General features: G+C 46.1%; 1 protein-coding gene across 1 annotated transcript in view; it reads right to left on the reverse strand.

The window, feature by feature from the left end:
• The window catches only part of FBN3 (fibrillin 3), a 210,627-nt gene that overhangs the window by 110,021 nt on the left and 82,363 nt on the right, over positions 1 to 18,243 (reverse strand). Inside the window, exons 11-16 of the mRNA XM_087893746.1 lie at positions 17,566 to 17,763; positions 15,493 to 15,636; positions 12,285 to 12,404; positions 9,298 to 9,423; positions 5,296 to 5,418; positions 2,365 to 2,640 (exon numbers count right to left, since the gene is read on the reverse strand). Of these exons, the coding sequence (XP_087749872.1) occupies positions 2,365 to 2,640; positions 5,296 to 5,418; positions 9,298 to 9,423; positions 12,285 to 12,404; positions 15,493 to 15,636; positions 17,566 to 17,763 (987 nt within the window). The remainder of the gene's footprint in view (positions 1 to 2,364; positions 2,641 to 5,295; positions 5,419 to 9,297; positions 9,424 to 12,284; positions 12,405 to 15,492; positions 15,637 to 17,565; positions 17,764 to 18,243) is intronic.

The following is an 18,243-nucleotide window of genomic DNA, read 5'->3' on the forward strand; positions in this document are numbered from 1 at the left end:
TGTCACCAGAATTGGGCGACTTGTCCTGGCTGACTCGCCACAGTGAACTTGTCAGAGGTGGGTTTCAGCTGGTTCTGACCGGTACTTGAGAACCGGTAGCGGAAATTTTGAGTAGTTCGGAGAACTGGTAAATACCACCTCTGCCTGGCCTCGCCCCCAATCTATTTGCTGCCTCCTGAGTCCCAGCTGATTGGCTAGAAGGAAAAAATCAGGACTAGCTTTTCAGCCAAGAGATTTTTGAAGTTTTGGGGTTTGTGCAACATGGGCTTTATGTTTCTAAAAGGGTTTGGGCGATTCCATTGTGAAATATCTTGTCTTGAATGAGTTTTCTGCCTGCTTGTAAATGGAGCGGAACTTCCAGATTCCACTTTCTATTATCTCTAAGCACCGGTAGCTGTTTTCTTCTTACAAAGTTTCCTTTATGCAGCTGGCAGGAATGTGGAATGAGCCTCAGGCAGGTTCCTTTGTTAGCAGCTTGATTTTTCCTTGCTTTTCTGGGAGCCTTTTCTTATGAGTAATATTTTATTTGGGGAAATGAAGAGGGGGGGGAGTTTGATTCCTTCCCAGAGCAGGTTAGTGGGGTGGGGAGGGAATGGGGATTTTGAAGTAACCTTTCCCAGGAGTGGGGAGGGAATGGGGATTTTGCAGGATCCTTCCCCTGTCACGCCCACCAAGCCACGCCAACCAAGCCACACCCACAGAACTGGTAGTAAAAATTTTTGAAACCCACCACTGGAACTCGTTGGATAACTCAAGAGTGGGACAATGGACTCCATGCTCTGATTCACCCCAGGCTTGAGGACTACTAACTTGAGAAGTTTCAAGCCTAAAGCAAAACAAGGCTGCTGCAATGTCACTTGTCCCTCCCTTGAGTTACTACGCATTGAATTGTCCTGTGGTGAGTGAACCGGACCAAGTTGATGGGATATGTTGGCCACAGTGAGACGGCCAGGTTGAGTCAGCCGAAGTGAGTTGTCCTAGACCAGGGGTGTCAAACTCGATTTCATTGAGGGCCGCATCAGGGTTGAGTTTGACCTGGGAGGCCAGGTGGGTATGGCTGGAGTGGGCGTGGCCAGGGTGAGCATGGTCAGCTCAACGTCACTTGTGTCGGCACCTGTGGTGGCCTGGGTGGGGCTGGGGGGATCCATTCTCTACAGCGGGGGAAGGCGAGACCAGGGAGTGTCCACCCTGACACAAGCTGAGCAACGTGTTATATGCAGTACACTGCAGTGAGCCATGTGCTGATCTGTACATTGGGGAAATAAAACAGCCACTTCACAAACGCGTGCCACAACATAGGAGAACAAACTCATCTGGAAGAGATTCATCAATCCATCTGCATTTAGAAGACACAGGCCACTATTTTGAAGACAGCAAAGTCCACATTTTGGACAAGAGGCAGCTCAGGCCGGTCCTTTGCTGTTTCCAGGGTAGCCCCACGGGCCAGATCTAAGCATTCTGTGGGCCGGATCTGGCCCCCGGGCCTTGAGTTTGACACCCTTGTCCTAGATCCTTTCCTCACTCTCTTCTCATCCTCAGAAAAGCAAGTTGCTTGGCCAAGTAGAGAAATACTTTGCCATTCTGCCCAGCCTCCTTCCTCCCCATTCCTTGTTATCGTGGCATGTTCGTTGGACTACAGGCTGTGCTTTAAAGATAACTCCCCCCCAAATATTCAGTGTATTCTGTGGGTTCCTCAGCACTCCCTTACTCTCCTGGTGTATGGAGAAGTTTGAAAATCCAGAGTTGGCAGAAGACATCTGGTGAAATCCAAATTTTTTTACTACCGGTTCTGTGGGCGTGGCTTGGTGGGCATGGTGTGGCTTGGTGGGCGTGGCAGGGGAAGGATACTGCAAAATCCCCATTCCCTCCCCACTCCTGGGGGAAGGATATTGCAAAATCTCCATTCCCACCCCACTCTGGGGCCAGCCAGAGGTGGTATTTGCCGGTTCTCCGAACTGCTCAAAATTTCCTCTACCAGTTCTCCAGAACCTGTCAGAACCTACTAGATTTCACCCCTGATTTGGATGTCTTTAGATGGGAAACAAAATCTGGGGTTCAAAAGAGCCTTGGTAGTACAGTGGTCTAAAGCACCCTGTTATTAAGACCAGCTGCCTGCAATTACTGCAGGTTCGAATCTCCCCAGTCTCAAGGTTGACCCAGCCTTCCATCCTTTCTACAGTAGGTAAATTGAGGACCCAGTTTATGGGGGCAATAAGCTGACTTTGTATAAATATACAAAAGTATGAAGGCTATTGCTTAGCGCATTGTAAGCCACCCTGAGTCTCCGGAGAAGGGCGGCATATAAATAAATAAATAAAAAAATCTGGAGTCCCCTAATGATCCCTTCTCTGAATTGTGACTCACCGGAGTTTTTGGCAGGACAAGGCTGGCACGGTTCTCCAAATCCGTGGTCCGGATTGGCACAGCAACATTCGGATTTGGTGACGGCTCCCGGGAAGGGACGAGCACAGGTGCCCTTCTTGATGCCACCGTAACAGGTGCTGCGAACATGGGTATCCACGCAGACCCGTCCATCCACGCCGATGGCCAGTCCTCCCAGGCACTCGCAACGGAAGGAGCCCTCGGTGTTGATACACCAGCCGTTCATACAAATTCCCGGAGTCTCACACTCATCAATGTCTGAAGTAGGAAAGAGAGTGGCAGTGAGCAAATATTTTTCCCTTCCTTGGTTAGCGGGCAAAGGTGCTCAGAGCGTGGAACTGACCTCCCAGGCACGACGGTTTTAGGACACTGTTTTGGAAGTCACAATTCCAAGATCTTATTGATACTGGAATTGTGGATATTGGAATTGTGGAATATTTAATTGTCTTAAAATAAATCTTCCAGTGTTGGAGCATTCACAACTTCTGGAGGCAAGTTGTCACACTGATTAATTGTTCTAACTGTCAGGAAATTTCTCCTTAGCAACCTAGAACTAAGGAGAAATTTCCTGACAGTTAGAACAATTAAGTGGGAAGTGGGACAACTTGCCTCCAGAAGTTGTGAATGCTCCAACACTGGAAGATTTTAAGAAGAGGTTAGATAACCATCTGTTTGAAGTGGTGTATGGTTTCCTGCCTAAGCAGGGGGTTGGACTAGAAGACCTCCAAGGTCCCTTCCAACTCTGTTATTCTATTCTATTCTATTCTATTCTGTTCTGTTCTGTTCTGTTCTGTTCTGTTCTGTTCTGTTCTGTTCTGTTCTGTTCCGTTCCGTTCCGTTCCGTTCCATTCCATATTTTCTATTCTATTCTATTCTATTCTATTCTATTCTATTCTATTCTATTCTATTCTATTCTATTCTATTCTATTCTATTCTATTCCATTCCATTCCATTCCATTATTCTATTCTATTCTATTCTATTCTATTCTATTCTATTCTATTCTATTCTATTCTATTCTATTCATTATTATTCTATTCTATTCTATTATTATTCTATTCTATTCTCTTGTACTCTGTTCTATTCTATTTCTATTCTATTCTATTCTTATTCTATTCTCTTTTACTCTGTTCTATTCCATTCCATTCCATTCCATTCCTTTCCTTTCCTTTCCTTTCCTTTCCTTTCCTTTCCTTTCCTTTCCTTTCCTTTCCTTTCCTTTCCTTTCCTTTCCTTTCCTTTCCTTTCCTTTCCTTTCCTTTCCTTTTCTTTCCTTTGTGGCAAATACAGAAATACAGATTTAGAATAGAATAGAATAACAGAGGAAGGGACCTTGGAGGTCTTCTAGTCCAATCCCCTGCTCGGGCAGGAATCCCTATCCCATTTCAGACAGATGGTTGTCCAGTCTCTTCTTAAAAACTCTGGATGACTCCAGAGCTTCAACGGGTACAAAATGCATCAACTCACTCACCAGCCGTGAGGAGCAAATCTAGCCCTGGAGCCCCATGGGGTAATGAGCCAAGCCAAGCAATCTCCAAGAGAGGAGGTAGGTGGGTTTCTACTGAGAATTTCCACCCTGTCTTAAGCAAGGCTGAAGCCTTTGTTGTCCCCTGGGATGTAGGATGTCCTCAACTCTTGGCCTTCAAGAGGTGGCTGAGGAACTTTTCTGCTGAGCTTTGGGAGGCTGCTGGCGGAAAGGCCTCCTTCTGCTAATTAGTTTTTGGCAACGGTTTTGCACTTTGATTTTTTCCCCCCCTCTCTCTTTCAATAACCAGGATTCTTTGAAGTGTATGCCGTTGCTTTTCAACCTTGGCAACTTTAAAACACGTGCAACAAAATCCCAGAATTCCCCAGCCAGCAATGCTTAAAGTTGCCAAGGTTGGGAAACACGGGTGTATGCAGATTTCTACAAATCAAATACACGTTTTTACAAATCAAATAAACATTTCTACAAATTTCTACAAATCAAATAAAACAATAAAGGAAAGATTTTCTTTCCTGTCACGTTGACTGACTCTCCTTTGGCTCCCGTATTCTGCAGCAATGTATCTGCCTCACCTCTTGCATGGCAGTTTCATTTGCCGTAATTCCAGGGGAATTACTTATTTCCCCTTTATTATGAAATGAAGGAAGAAAAAAGAAAGCAAGAGGAAAGAAGAGAAGAAAGAAAGAACAAAAGGAAGGAAGGAAGAAAAAAGAAAGAAAGAGGAAAGAAGAGAAGAAAGAAAGGATGGAAGGAAGGATGGAAGGAAGGAAAGAAAGAAAAAGAAAGAGGAAAGAAGAGAAGAAAGAAAGGATGGAAGGAAGGAAGGAAAGAAAAAGAAAGAGGAAAGAAGAGAAGAAAGAAAGAACAGAAGGAAGGAAGGAAGGAAAAAAGGAAGGAAAAAAGAGAAGAAAGAAAGAATGGAATGAAATAAAGGAAAAAGAAAGAAAGAGAAAAGAAGAGAAGACAGAAAGAATGAAAGGAAGGATGGAAGGAAGGAAAGAAAAAGAAAGAGGAAAGAAGAGAAGAAAGAAAGGAAGAAAAAAGCAAGAGGAAAGAAGAGAAGAAAGAATAAAAGGAGGGAAGGAAGGAAGAGGAAAGAAGAGAAAGGAAGAGGTAAGAAGTGAAAGAAACAAAGAAAGAAAGAGGAAAGAAGAGAAAGAAAGAAAAAGAAAGAGAAACAAAGAAAGAGGAAAGAGAAGAAAGAAAGAAAAGAAAGAGAAACAAAGAAAGAGGAAAGAAGAGAAAGAACAAAAAGAAAGAGAAAGAAAGAAAGAAAGAAAGAAAGAAAGAAAGAAAGAAAGAAAGAACAAACCCAAGGATTTCATAAATCCAACCAAACAGACCAGAATCCGGCCATTTCCCCCACTGCTTTCCCAGCTCCATTCTTCCCGGGAGCCCCTCCCTTCCTCCTCCCCCCCCCAGCACCCACCAACGCAGTACCGCCCGTTGGGGGCCAGCACAAAGCCCAGCTTGCAAATGCACTTGAAGCTCCCGTCCTCATTGATGCACATTCCGTTCAGGCACATGTTGGTGGTGGCACATTCGTCGTGATCTGTGGAGCAGAGGGCGAGAAAACTGTCAAAGGGGGAAGTCAGAGATACAGGCGGCTGGCAAGCTCCGACCTTGCGACACGGAGAACAGGACTTTATGGCTTTGGCACTACCAGGTCTGGCTGTGGTTTTCTTGGCACCTTATCAGAGGACATCAGGCGGTCCGGTTCTCTCCTGGCAACACTTGACCCTGGCTGATTTGATGCCAGCTTAAATAAACTTTTGTTACTTTATTGTTTTCTTCTTGGTTTCTGTGCTTGCTTGGTAAAGAGCACCTGTGCCCAAAACAATAGTGTAGAATAATTTCAACTCAACAAAGTACAGAGGGATCCTTCCTTCCTTCCTTCCTTCCTTCCTTCCTTCCTTCCTTCCTTCCTTCCTTCCTTTCCTTCCTTCCTTCTTCCCTCCCTCCCTCCCTTCTTCCATTCTCAGTCCTTCCTCCCTCCCTCTAATTATCTCCTTCCTTCCTTTCACTCTCCCTCTTTCTCTATTGCCTCCTCCTTTCCCTCCTTGTCTTCCCTTCCTTCCTCTTTCTCCATTTCCCGCTTTTCTCCTTTCCTTCCTTCTCTTTCCTTCCTTCCTCTCTCCATTTTGGAGGCAGTTGGAGCCGAGGGACCAGCATGCTAATTGTGCCACTATGGCAACAAATTGTGCCACCATGGCTCCTTCCTTCCTTCCTTCCTTCCTTCCTTCCTTCCTTCCTTCCTTCCTTCCTTTCTTCCTCCTTCCCTCCCTCCCTCCCTCCCTTCCTCCCTCCCTTCTCCCATTCTCAGTCCTTCCTCCCTCCCTCCCTCTAATTCTCTCCTTCCTTCATTCCTTCCACTCTCCCTCTTTCTCTATTTCCTCCTCCTTTCCCTCCTTATCTTTCCTTCCTTCCTCTTTCTCCATTTCTTCCCTCCCTCCCTTCACCTCATTCTCCATTTCCTGCCTTTCTCCTTTCTTTCTTTCTTCTTTCCCACCTTCTCTTCCTTCCTCTTTCTCCATTTCCTCCCTCCCTTCACTTCATTCTCCATTTTCTTTCTTTCTTTCTTTCTTTCTTTCTTTCTTTCTTTCTTTCTTTCTTTCTTTCTTTCTTTCTTTCTTTCTCCTTTCCTTCCTTCTCTTCCTTCCTTTCTCCATTTCCTCCTTCCCTTCACCTCATTCTCCATTTCCTGCCTTTCTCCTTTCTTTGTTTCTCATTTCCCTCCTTCTCTTCCTTCCTCTTTCTCCATTTCCTCCCTCCCTTCACCTCATTCTCCATTTCCTGCCTTTCTTTTCTTTCTTTTTCTTTCTTTCTTTCTTTCTTTCTTTCTTTCTTTCTTTCTTTCTTTCTTTCTTTCTTTCTTTCTTTCTTTCTCCTTTCCTTCCTTCTCTTCCTTCCTTTCTCCATTTCCTCCCTCCCTCCCTTCACCTCATTCTCCATTTCCTGCTTTCTCCTTCCTTCCTTCCTTCCTTCCTTCCTTCCTTCCTTCCTTCCTTCCTTCCTTCCTTCCTTCCTCTTTCTCCATTTCCTTCCTTCTTCTTTCCATTTCCTCCCACCCTCCTTTCATATCCTCCATTTCCTGCCTCTCTTTTCTTTCATTTCCTCCCTCCCTCTCTTCTTTCCTTCTTCTCCGTTTTCTTCCTTCCCTCCTGGTTCCATCTGCAGAAGCTCCTGACGGGCATAGAAGAACGGAGAAGAGGTGGCACAGGAACCCTGCAGGACTTAATCTCAGGGCGAGGATCAAGCCGTGTGCAAGAGGTCAAGAGACTGAGTCGGCCCGAGGAGCACTGGAGATCCACCAATCGTGCTTTGTTCTACGGATCTCGAAAGAGACATCCGGAGGAAAGTTTCATCAGTCTGGAGACTCGAGACTGACCGAAGAGCATCCTTTAGCACAAGCCTTTGTGCACAAATAACACCAGAGTCATGTTTTGATGCATTATCCCAGGGGTCACCCGTGCTCAGACATGCTCCTGCAAACACATCAGATGCAGGAGGGGCGGCCCTGCGATCTTCACCACTGGGGAGAGCAGGGAGGGTCTCAGGGTAGAGCTTTAGCAGGGGTGACATCAGTCACTTTCCTTCACCGGGGAGGCTGCAATGCCAAATAAAAGCAGAACTGGAGGCCCGTTGGAGCCGAGGGATCAGCATGGTAATTCATATGCAAATGAGCCCTTGGAGCGGGGGGGGGGGGATCGAGCGATGGGCGTCCTTGTCATTATCCTGATTAAATGTCAGGGAGCAATGAGCCACCTTTTCAGTTTTGCAGAATGCTTTTCAGTTTGGCTTAAAAGGGGGTGTGGGGAAATCTGCTCAAAAAAAAAAGCCAAAATGACATGCATGATTATTTTTTAATGGGCAATAGCACTTATAGCAATAGCCCTTAGACTTATATACCGCTTCACAGTGCTTTACAGCCCTCTCTAAGCGGTTTAAGAGTCAGCCTATTGCCGCTTCCTTCCTTCCTTCCTTCCTTCCTTCCTTCCTTCCTTCCTTCCTTCCTTCCTTCCTTCCTTTCCTTCCTTCCTTCCCACTTACCTCTTAGACTTATATACCGCTTCACAGTGCTTTCCAGCCCTCTCTAAGTGGTTTATAGAGTCAGCCTATTGCGCCTTCCTTCCTTCCTTCCTTCCTTCCTTCCTTCCTTCCTTCCTTCCTTCCTTCCTTCCTTTCCTTCCTTCCTTCCCACTTACCTCTTAGACTTACAGTATATACCGCTTCACAGTGCTTTCCAGCCCTCTCTAAGCGGTTTAAGAGTCAGCCTATTGCCGCTTCCTTCCTTCCTTTCCTTCCTTCCTTCCTTCCTTCCTTCCTTCCTTCCTTCCTTCCTTCCTTCCTTCCTTCCCTTCCTTTCCTTCCTTCCTTCCTTCCTTCCTTCCTTCCTTCCTTCCTTCCTTCCTTCCCACTTACCTCTTAGACTTATATATCACTTCACAGTGCTCTACAGCCCTCTCTAAGTGGCTTACAGAGTCAGCTTCTTGCCCCCCAACAATCTGGGCCCTCATTTTACTGACCTTGGAAGAATGGAAGGCTGAATCAGCCTTGAGCCTGGTAAGATTAAATCTGCCAAATTGCAGGCAGCCAGCAGCCAGCAGAAGTAGCCTGCAGTACCGCATTCTAACCACTGCGCCACCGCCACAGATAAACCAGAACACTCAGATCAGCAGGGATTAATACCAGACAAACAATCCAGCAAAAAACAATATCTTAATCAAGGAATGACCCAGCAGAGAAATAATCAAGCCAATGAGCCTGCAGTACTGCATTCTAACCACTGCGCCACCACGGCTCTTCACAATGCACAATTGCGGCCACCATCTTGACTTTTTTGACCACACCCTGCAGTTTAATACAGCTTATGGCCAATTAGAGTTGTGATTCTCAACGGAAGCCACTTTAAGATGTGTGGACTTCAACTCCCAGAATTCTTCAGGGTGGGGAATTCTGGGAATTGAAGTTCACGCACCTTTAAATGGACGACGTTCAGAAATGCTGAATTAAGAGGAAACCACTGGTCCGAGTTACCCTGGACAGGACTCAAAACTAGTTTAGCCAGCAGGGGAGCAGCCCAAAGACACAATGGGGGTGCCCATGACCCAGAAGTGGGCGTCGGCCATGACATGATGCTGTCACTCAAATACAGGAAAGAGCCAGGACTTCATTGGGTTGGGTTGGGCGGACAGTTTGGTGCGTAAAGCTGAAATAAATTTGATGTTTCTTTTCTGGAGCATCCGTACACGAGGGGGGGAATTCAAGATCTCGGTGCATGCAAAATGTGCATAAAATGGCACTTCTGTTTTTGGAGCATTTGATACTCACATTTTGCCCAGAAATGGTGCAGAAGGTGTGAAAGGAAGGTGGAAGGCCGAGTAAATTCGCCTACTGCCCCCTCACCCCTGAACTTCCAGCCCTTTCTTACCTGCACAATTCTTCCCATCCGGTGTGATTTCAAAGCCAGCGTTGCAGATGCATTGGAAGCTCCCGTCGGTGTTTACACAGCGTCCATTCCTACACATCACACCGTTCATGATGCATTCATCGATATCTAAGAGAGGAGCCACACGGTGAATACACTGCCTGGAATCATGTATGTCCACCAAGTACCAAGTTCTTTGCATAAAAAGAACACCGCTTGGGGGGACCCCGAAAGCCCTACTAAGCAGGTATATAGAAAAGTATGAAGGCTATTGCTTAACGCATTGTAAGCCGCCCTGAGTCTCCGGAAAAGGGCAGCATATAAATCGAACCAATAAATAAATAGATAAATAAATAAATATTTTTGTTTCTCATAAACACATTTATATATACAGTCATTTATCCATCGTTTTTCATTCATCTTATCTTTTAACTTTCATTTTTCATTTTTACTTTTTAGGGGCTGCTCTTTTACCATTTACCTTTATCATAACCTTCTCCCCTTCCTTCCTCTTTCTCCTCCTACTTTCTTTCTTTCTTTCTTTCTTTCTTTCTTTCTTTCTTTCTTTCTTTCTTTCTTTCTTTCTTTCTTTCTTTCTTTCTTTTCTTTCTTTCTTTCTTATTAAATTTATAGACCGCCCTTCTCCTGAAGGACTCAGGGCGGTGTACAGCCAAAGTAAAAAACATGAATACAAACATTAAAAACAGTTTAAAAAGAAATATATAAATTTGGCCCCAAAGTTAAAAAACAATAACAAAACATATTAAAAAAACATTTAAAAAGCGTTAAGCTAGCCCGGCTTGCTGGAAAAAGTGGGTTTTAAGGGCACGGCGGAAGGCACCGAGGTCTTGAATTCTTCGTATCTCTGGGGGCAGCTGATTCCAGAGGGCAGGTGCCCCCACAGAGAAGGCCCTCCCCCTGGGTGCCACCAGTCTACATTGCTTGGCCGATGGCTCCCTGAGGAGGCCCTTTCTGTGGGAGCGCACCGGTCGGTGGGAGGTCGTTCGTGGCAGCAGATGGTCTCGAAGGTATCCAGGTCCTATGCCATGGAGCGCTTTAAAGGTGATAACCAACACCTTGAAGCGCACCCGGAAGACCACTGGGAGCCAGTGCAGCTCACGCAGGAGGGGTGTTATGTGGGAGCGCCATGCAGCTCCCATCACTACCCGCGCGGCCGCATTCTGGACCAGCTGAAGTCTCCGGGTGCTCTTCAAGGGGAGCCCCATGTAGAGAGCGTTGCCGTAGTCCAGGCAACGCTGGATTTAAATAAATAAATAAATAAATAAATAAATAAATAAATAAATAAATAAATAAATAAATAAATAAATAAATAAATAAATAAGTAAGTAAGTAAGTAAGTAAGTAAGTAAGTAAGTAAGTAAGTAAGTGGTGGGTTGCTCCTGGTTTGCACCGGTTCGCAAGAACCGGTAGTAAAAATTTGTAGTAGTTCGGAGAACCAGTAATAACATTGGCTGGCCACGCCCCCAAACCGGTCCCTGGCCCAGTCGCCGCTCGCTTACCCCGCCCACCTCATCAGCGGCTTTTTTTTTTTTTTTTACTTTTAAAAGAATTTTTTCTGCAACCTCTTCGGCCAAGGAGGTTGTAGGAAAAAAAATGCCTTGAAAAGCCTCTGGCGATCCCAGCTGAGTTGCCTGATCATCAGAGGCTTCTAAAAGCATTTTTTTTCTGCAACCTCTTAAGGTTGTAGAAAAGATTCTTTTAAAAGTAGAAGAAAAAAAAAAGTTGGCCACGCCCACCTGGTCACATTACCCCCCCCCACCAAGCTACGCCCACAAAATAAGCCACGCCCACAGAACCGGTAGTAAAAAATTTTAGAACCCACCCCTGATGTCAATCTTGACTACTTTAAAGGCGCCTGGACTTCAACTCCCAGAATTCCCCAGCCAGCCTAGGGAATTCTGGGAGTTGAAGTCCAGACGCCTTTAAAGTAGTCAAGGTTGAGAAACTGCGCCTAGAAGAACTGCAGGTGAGCCCAGGGAGACCCTCGGGCAGGAAAGCTTCTTCTGCCACACAGAATCCACAAATGGGAGGGGTCCTGCACCCCCCTCCTCCCCAAGCTCAATCCCACAACCCATGCCCGGAATATTCCCAGTGGTTCCTATCTCCGGTCCAAATACGGAGGGGAGAGTCCAAATGAGTGGTGAAATCCAAATATTTTTACTACCTGTTCTGTGGGCATGGCTTGGTGGGCGTGGCAGGGGAAGGGTCCTGCAAAATCCCCATTCCCTCCCCACTCCTGGGGGAAGGATATTGCAAAATCTCCATTCCCACCCCACTCTGGGGTCAGCCAGAGGTGGTATTTGTTGGTTCTCCGAACTACTCAAAATTTCTGCTACCGGTTCTCTGAACTGCTCAAAATTTCCGCTACCGGTTCTTTGAACTGCTCAAAATTTCCGCTACCGGTTCTCTGAACTGCTCATAATTTCCGCTACCGGTTCTCTGAACTGCTCATAATTTCCGCTACCAGTTCTCTGAACTGCTCAAAATTTCCGCTACCGGTTCTCTGAACTGCTCAAAATTTCCGCTACCGGTTCTCCAAACTACTCAAAATTTCCGCTACCGGTTCTCTGAACTGCTCATAATTTCCGCTACCGGTTCTCTGAACTGCTCAAAATTTCCGCTACCGGTTCTCTGAACTGCTCATAATTTCCGCTACCGGTTCTCTGAACTGCTCAAAATTTCCGCTACCGGTTCTCTGAACTGCTCAAAATTTCCGCTACCGGTTCTCCAGAACCTGTCAGAACCTTCTGGATTTCACCCCTGGTCCAAACAATGTCAAGAAGATAATTGCCGTGATGCAATGAAAGGCTCACCTCTTTCTTAGCCACGCTTCAACTGCCATCTTGACTTTTTTGACCCCCTTGTGGGTCTCCCTCCTTGCAATCTGGTTCGATTCCCTTTCCTCCCATTCTTCCCAGGCACCGATCCCACGGAGAGTCACAGTCACTCCCCACCCCCCTTTGGCTTACCAATGCAGGCCTGTTTGGTGGGCGTGCTCTGGAAACCTTCGTGGCACTTGCAGTGGTAGGAGCCGGGGGTGTTCACACAATCGCCGTGGAGGCAGGGGCTGCTCGAACACTCATCCATGTCTTGCAAAGAGGGAGAGGAGGGAGAGAGAGGGGGGTGGGGGAGACAGAGTAAATATGAGTCAATTGGAGATAGATTATATGTGTGTGTGTGTGTGTGTGTGTGTGTGTGTGTGTGTATTTACTTCGCTACTCGTGATTGACTCTAGGAACCGGCACTGTCTGAAGACATTTCCATGGTCACGTGGCCAGCATGACATCACAGAGCACTGTTTCCTCCCTCACCGAAGTGGTACCTATTTATCTACTCGCATTTGCATGCTTTCGAACTGCTAGGTGAGCAGGAGCTGAGGGCGAAGACAGGAGCTCACCCCTTTCCATGGCGCCCGGGGTTTCGAACCTGGGCTGCCGGTTTATATAGTCTATCTCCAAATGACTTACATTGGTTTAATTTGAGCGCCGTGCTCTGCAAAACCCACTTAAATTTTGAGGCAAAGTTGAGGGCGCGTCGGCAAAATGGCTGCCGGGATGCTTTGATTCATCGCAGAGTTGCTTCCCTGTATCATCCCGACCCCACAATTTATTCCCCCTGTTTTGGGAGCCGATGAATCCCTTTCCAAGGTCCTTCCGCCATTTTGGCCTGCTAAGAGAACATGGGAGTCTCCCTCAGGTTGCTGACGTAACTTTGGAAATTAGGATGGCCTAGCTTTTCCTTTTCATGGATTTCTTTTTACACATGCAGAAAAATCAGCCAAGATACTTAAAGGACTAGTTTCAGAAGTGTGGACAGAAGCTGTAGCTGATGGGTGGACTTCAAACTCCCAGGATTCCCCAGCCTACCATGGTGGCTGGGGAATTCTGGGAGTTGAAGTCCACCCATCTTCAAGTCGCCAAACTGAAAAACACTGAGAAGCCATTAATTCAAACGAACGGGTGTCAGTCTCGGAGGTTGTAGGATTTATCAGAATGTTTCTGCTTTTTTAAAAAAGGGTGGATTGGAAAAGGGGCTACCAGGTGCCTCCTGATTTTTGCATGTTGCATAGTTTGAAGAGGTCGTCACTCATTGGGGGAATTTTGGACTTTTAGTAGGACCTTCAAGTTCAGCTCTTCCTTATTTAATTAAATCAGAAACCTGCCCCTTTTGAGAGGAGATAAAAAAAAAAGGAAAGAAAAAAATTTCAGTCCATTTTCAGAAAAGGAATAAAAGCAAATCCCCGTTAAAACTGTAGGGAGATGCAATTTTTGGAAGGACCACAAATGCATTTTTTTTTTCATCATCCGATGTCACAGGTCTTCTGGCATCTGTGATGCCATCTTTCCCAGAAAACTGAACTAAATATTGCCCCAATAATTTTATCTCCATCCAAACTGCCCATTATTATAATGAATAGCTCAAACCTTATTCCCACGCCTGTCGTTGGATAAATAGATTCAGGGAGATTTGGAGAAGCATAAATTTCTGGGTGGAGACATCCTATCCATAACTTAAAAGCCTCTAGCATTGCCAGACGGGCCTCCCCAATGTTTTTAAATCAGATGACCCGAAAGATTTTATTTTATTTTAATCTGAGCTGAGTCATATCCCAGCAAGGAGCCACGCAGTTAATATTACAGAGTAATGATTATAAAGACAAATAACAGAATGAATGCCATCGGTCCCCTAATTGTCTCACACCATTTCTACATTTGGGGCTCATAACATCTTTCAGGAAATTAATTGGGTTGCTAAATCGGCAATTCACTGCTCATCTTTTTGCAAATTGCATCTCTTTGCAAATGGTTTTTGCAAATCCCATTGCTGCAAGCAGAACGTCATGCTCCCGTCGGAGCCTGAATCTGCAGAGGAAGTTTAGTTTACTTTATTGTCATTGCACCTCGTACGACAAAATTAAATCCCATCTTCAGCGTACATTATAACTATACAAATAAAACACAAACACATTCTATAGAAAGACAAGCCAGAACTGGAGCCCTGAGATCGAGGGGGTGGCTTCGTTGGCTTTGGAGGAATATGGGGAGGGTCAGGCCCAGTCAGGCCAGGGCCTTTCAGGATTGGGACAGCTTGTAGACAGGGAGGAAGGGGGTCAGGATGACCAAGAGGGGCTAAGCAGTGATCATGAGAGACCGAGCTCAGGCGATGAGCAAGGACCACCCACTCCTGATCCTCGAACACGGAGAGTGAAGAGAAGGCGAGAACAGCGCAGGCTGACCCAACTACTTGGGAGGAGAGTGCCACAGCAGGAAACAGTTAAAAAAGTCAAAATGTCTCCACTGCTTTTTCATGCATCATAGGGCAGGTGTTGAATGGAGTGGTGCAGTGGCCTAGAGGTGGAGCTCTCGCCTCACAATCAGAAGGCTGTGAGTTTGATCCTAGGTAGAGGCAGATATTTCTCTCTCTGGGCACAATGAGAATACATCCGCTGCAGGGGTGAGTTCTAAATTTTTTTCTTACCGGTTCTGTGGGGGTGGCTTATTTTGTGGGTGTGGTTTGATGGTCATGTGACAATTCTTTAGGATTTAGGAGAGGTACTGGTCTACCAGGCTTTTAACTGCTTGCAGAGCTGTACCGATCTACCCATTTATTTTTGCAGACACCTGTCTACCCATTCGTTTTTCAAGCGAACTGGTCTACCACCACACTGCTTTTTAACTGCTGATCAGCTGTAGGGCGGCCCTTTGAAGCCCCGCAGCAAGAGTTTAAACAGTTTTTTTCCTTCTAGCGGATCAGCTGGGACTCGGGAGGCAGAGAATAGATTGGGGGCGGGGCCAAATAAAAGGTAAGAATTACGCCGGGGGTGGGGGGTGGGAGGACCCAGCTCCTGAACAGAGAACCGGTTTGGTGACGTCATATCGTCACCGCTACCGGCTTGGCCGAACCGGGCCGAACCGGGAGGAACCCACCACTGATCTGCTGAAGAAAAACTTTGCATTGGTGACAGGAAGGGCATCCAGCCAGTAAACACTCAGCTCCATTCAGTTGCCCAGACTCCACCCTGCAAGGGATTATGGGATGATGATAAGGCAGGAGTTTGATCTCACGGCCACCCTCTTCACTTTTTTGAATCTGCAGCTCCCCCCTTGGCTGTGAACTGAAACCTATCCCCGAGGAACCAGCATTGACTGGGCTTTGCACCGATTGTGGTTTGCTTACCGATACACTCGCCCCGCACGTCTTGCTTGTAGCCCATGTTGCACTCGCAACGGTAGCTGGACGGGGTGGGGATGCAGCGCCCGTTCAAGCACAGGTTGGTGAAATGCTTGCAAATGTCGATCGTCTGGTTTAGCGTCGCTGTGCCTAGAAGAAACAAGGCAGTGGGGGGTTTCTGTGGAGGTGAAGCCCCCCCAATTCTCGGGGAGTGGTCTTGCCCAAGGTGGAAATGCCCTCGTCGGCACATCGAGCCTGCTGATCAAAATTCAAGATCTTCCTGGGTGCAATGCAGCCACTTTTGGGGTTGCTGAACATGAGGACTAGAATCTTAGTTTTTACAGAAAAGAGTTTTAGATCAAGGTCCAGCCTCCGGGAATCGCCCCTATCCCAAATTCTGCTGATGGGCCTCAGATGTTGGTGGGTTTGCTTCCAAGACTATCTATCTATCTATCTATCTATCTATCTATCTATCTATCTATCTATCTATCTATCTATCTATCTATCTATCTATCTTTCTTTCTTTCTTTCTTTCTTTTTCTTTCTTTCTTTCTTTCTTTCTTTCTATCTATCATCTATCTATCTACTATTTTTCTATCTATCATCTATCTATCTACTATTTTTCTATCTATCTATCATCTATTTATCTATCAATCCGTCTTTCTTTCTATCATCTATCTATCTATCTCTATCTATCTATCTTTCTATCTTCTATTTATCTATTATTTTTCTATCTATCTACTATCTATCTATCTCTATCTATCTTTCTTTCTATCATCTATCTATTATTTTTCTATCTATCTACTATCTATCTATCTCTATCTATCTATCTATCTTTCTTTCTATTATCTATTTATCTATTATTTTTCTATCTACTATCTACTATCTATCTATCTATCTATCTATCTATCTATCTATCTATCTATCTATCTATCTATCTACTGTCTGTCTATCTATCATCTATCTATCTACCTATCTATTATCTACCTACCTACCTACCTACCTACCTACCTATCTATCCATCTATCTATCTTTCACGATTTAACAAAAGTTAAATCGAACCGGGGGGAGGGGGGGGAGGAATCAATTTTAAATTTGGTTTTAAATTATTGGGGTTTTAAATATGGTTCAGCCAAATTTATCTAACTTGTTTTATTTCTATTTTAAATTTTGTATTGATATGTTTTATTTCATGGCTGTTCACCGCCCTGAGTCCTTCGGGAGTAGGGCGGTATACAAATCTAATAAACTAAACTAAACTAAACTAAACTCCGATGAATGTCCCTGCCCATCCCATGATATCCTAGTGTCTTGTCTCCTCTATGTGTGGGTTGGGGGTGGGGGGGTGGGGGGGATGGTACCCCATAAGGCAAGGCAGGCCCTGGCAGATATGCCAGTCAGTAGAAGAGACACCCCTTTCTGCCACCCCCAAAAACTGGAGAAGACGCCATCACCTTCCGGTCTGCCAGGATGTGCCACCATCGAAGGGCAGAAGACAGACGAGCAGAGAGCAGCTTGGGATGCAACCTCTTGACGGATTGGGGTCCACTGTTTTTTTGGGTGTGTGTGTGTGTGTGTGTGTGATAAATCTATAGGGTTTGGGGAGTGACCTGAACAGGGCAGAGTTTTTGGGAAGACACCAATCTGCAAAGGACTCCATGACTTTCTATGTCTCGGAAACTGCTCCAGATTGCGAAACGCTGCTCTATGGGAAGCATTCCTTGTTCAGAGGAACATCCCAGGAAAGGGGGGGGGTGTCCCCCAAAATCCCAGACAAATTTTGCACCTCCTCTGAAGAACTCCTCAATTTGCCTCCTTCTCCTCCTCCTTTGGACCCCGTTCTCTGACGAAACTTGGTTTGCGTTCCCCATCTGGAGGGCATGCAGGACGATTTAACCAGATGGCATTTGGGCATTCTGGACCCTGGACTCTGTTCTTGCAGCCTGGGTCAAAGATGCCAATTTGGGGTGCAACTCGTGAAAGGTTTTGAGGGTTGCTTGACAGCCAAAGATCTCAGCTGAAACCCAGATTTTAACCCCCTCTTTGTTTCTATTTCTTCAACAAGGCGCCCTCTCTCACCGATGCTAGAACTCCCGGGGCCCGTCCCCGGCAATCCAGGGATGCCCCCTTGTCCGTTGGCTCCGTTGGGTCCAAATCCTCCAGGACCACTTATCCCCGGCCCAACTCCATTGGGACCGAAGCTGGGAAGGCCCGGAAAGGTGCCAGGGAAGCCTGGAACGACGGGAAGTCCTTCGATGCATAACCAACGGTATTCATCTGCGAGAAATAAAGACACATCATATTCCTGATTATTGACTCAGAAAGTTAAGGGGGATTATAAAACTCCCTGCCAAATGGATGCCAATTGTTCGAAGTGGCTTTGTTGTGGCCCGTCAGCGGCCTGTGCAGATTGTAGCTGATTCCGACAGCGAGGAGGCTGGTGTGGTGCTGCACCAGCAGCCTGTGCAGCTGGCGCTCTAGTCGGACAATGAGGAGGCTGGAGAAGATGTGGTGCCAGAGGCGGGGATTCAGCCAGGGCCTTCAGAACCTCCAGAAGCTCCCATAAGTGAAGAGGAAGGAGAGGAGGAACCTCTTCTCAATTCACGGGCACGCAGAGCTGCCAAAAGGCAGGAGTGGCTCCTCAGGAGGAGGTCTTCTTGAGAGTAAGGCTTGGGGCTAATTGGCCACTCCCTTAGCCTATTTAAGAAAGAATGCCGATTGCAACAAGCTGTAGAGAACAACTTTAGTTCATTCTCC

This window comes from Pantherophis guttatus, chromosome 1 (genome assembly GCF_059756535.1).
Source record: "Pantherophis guttatus breed Tessera chromosome 1, ASM5975653v1, whole genome shotgun sequence".
NCBI classification, from domain to species: domain Eukaryota; kingdom Metazoa; phylum Chordata; class Lepidosauria; order Squamata; family Colubridae; genus Pantherophis; species Pantherophis guttatus.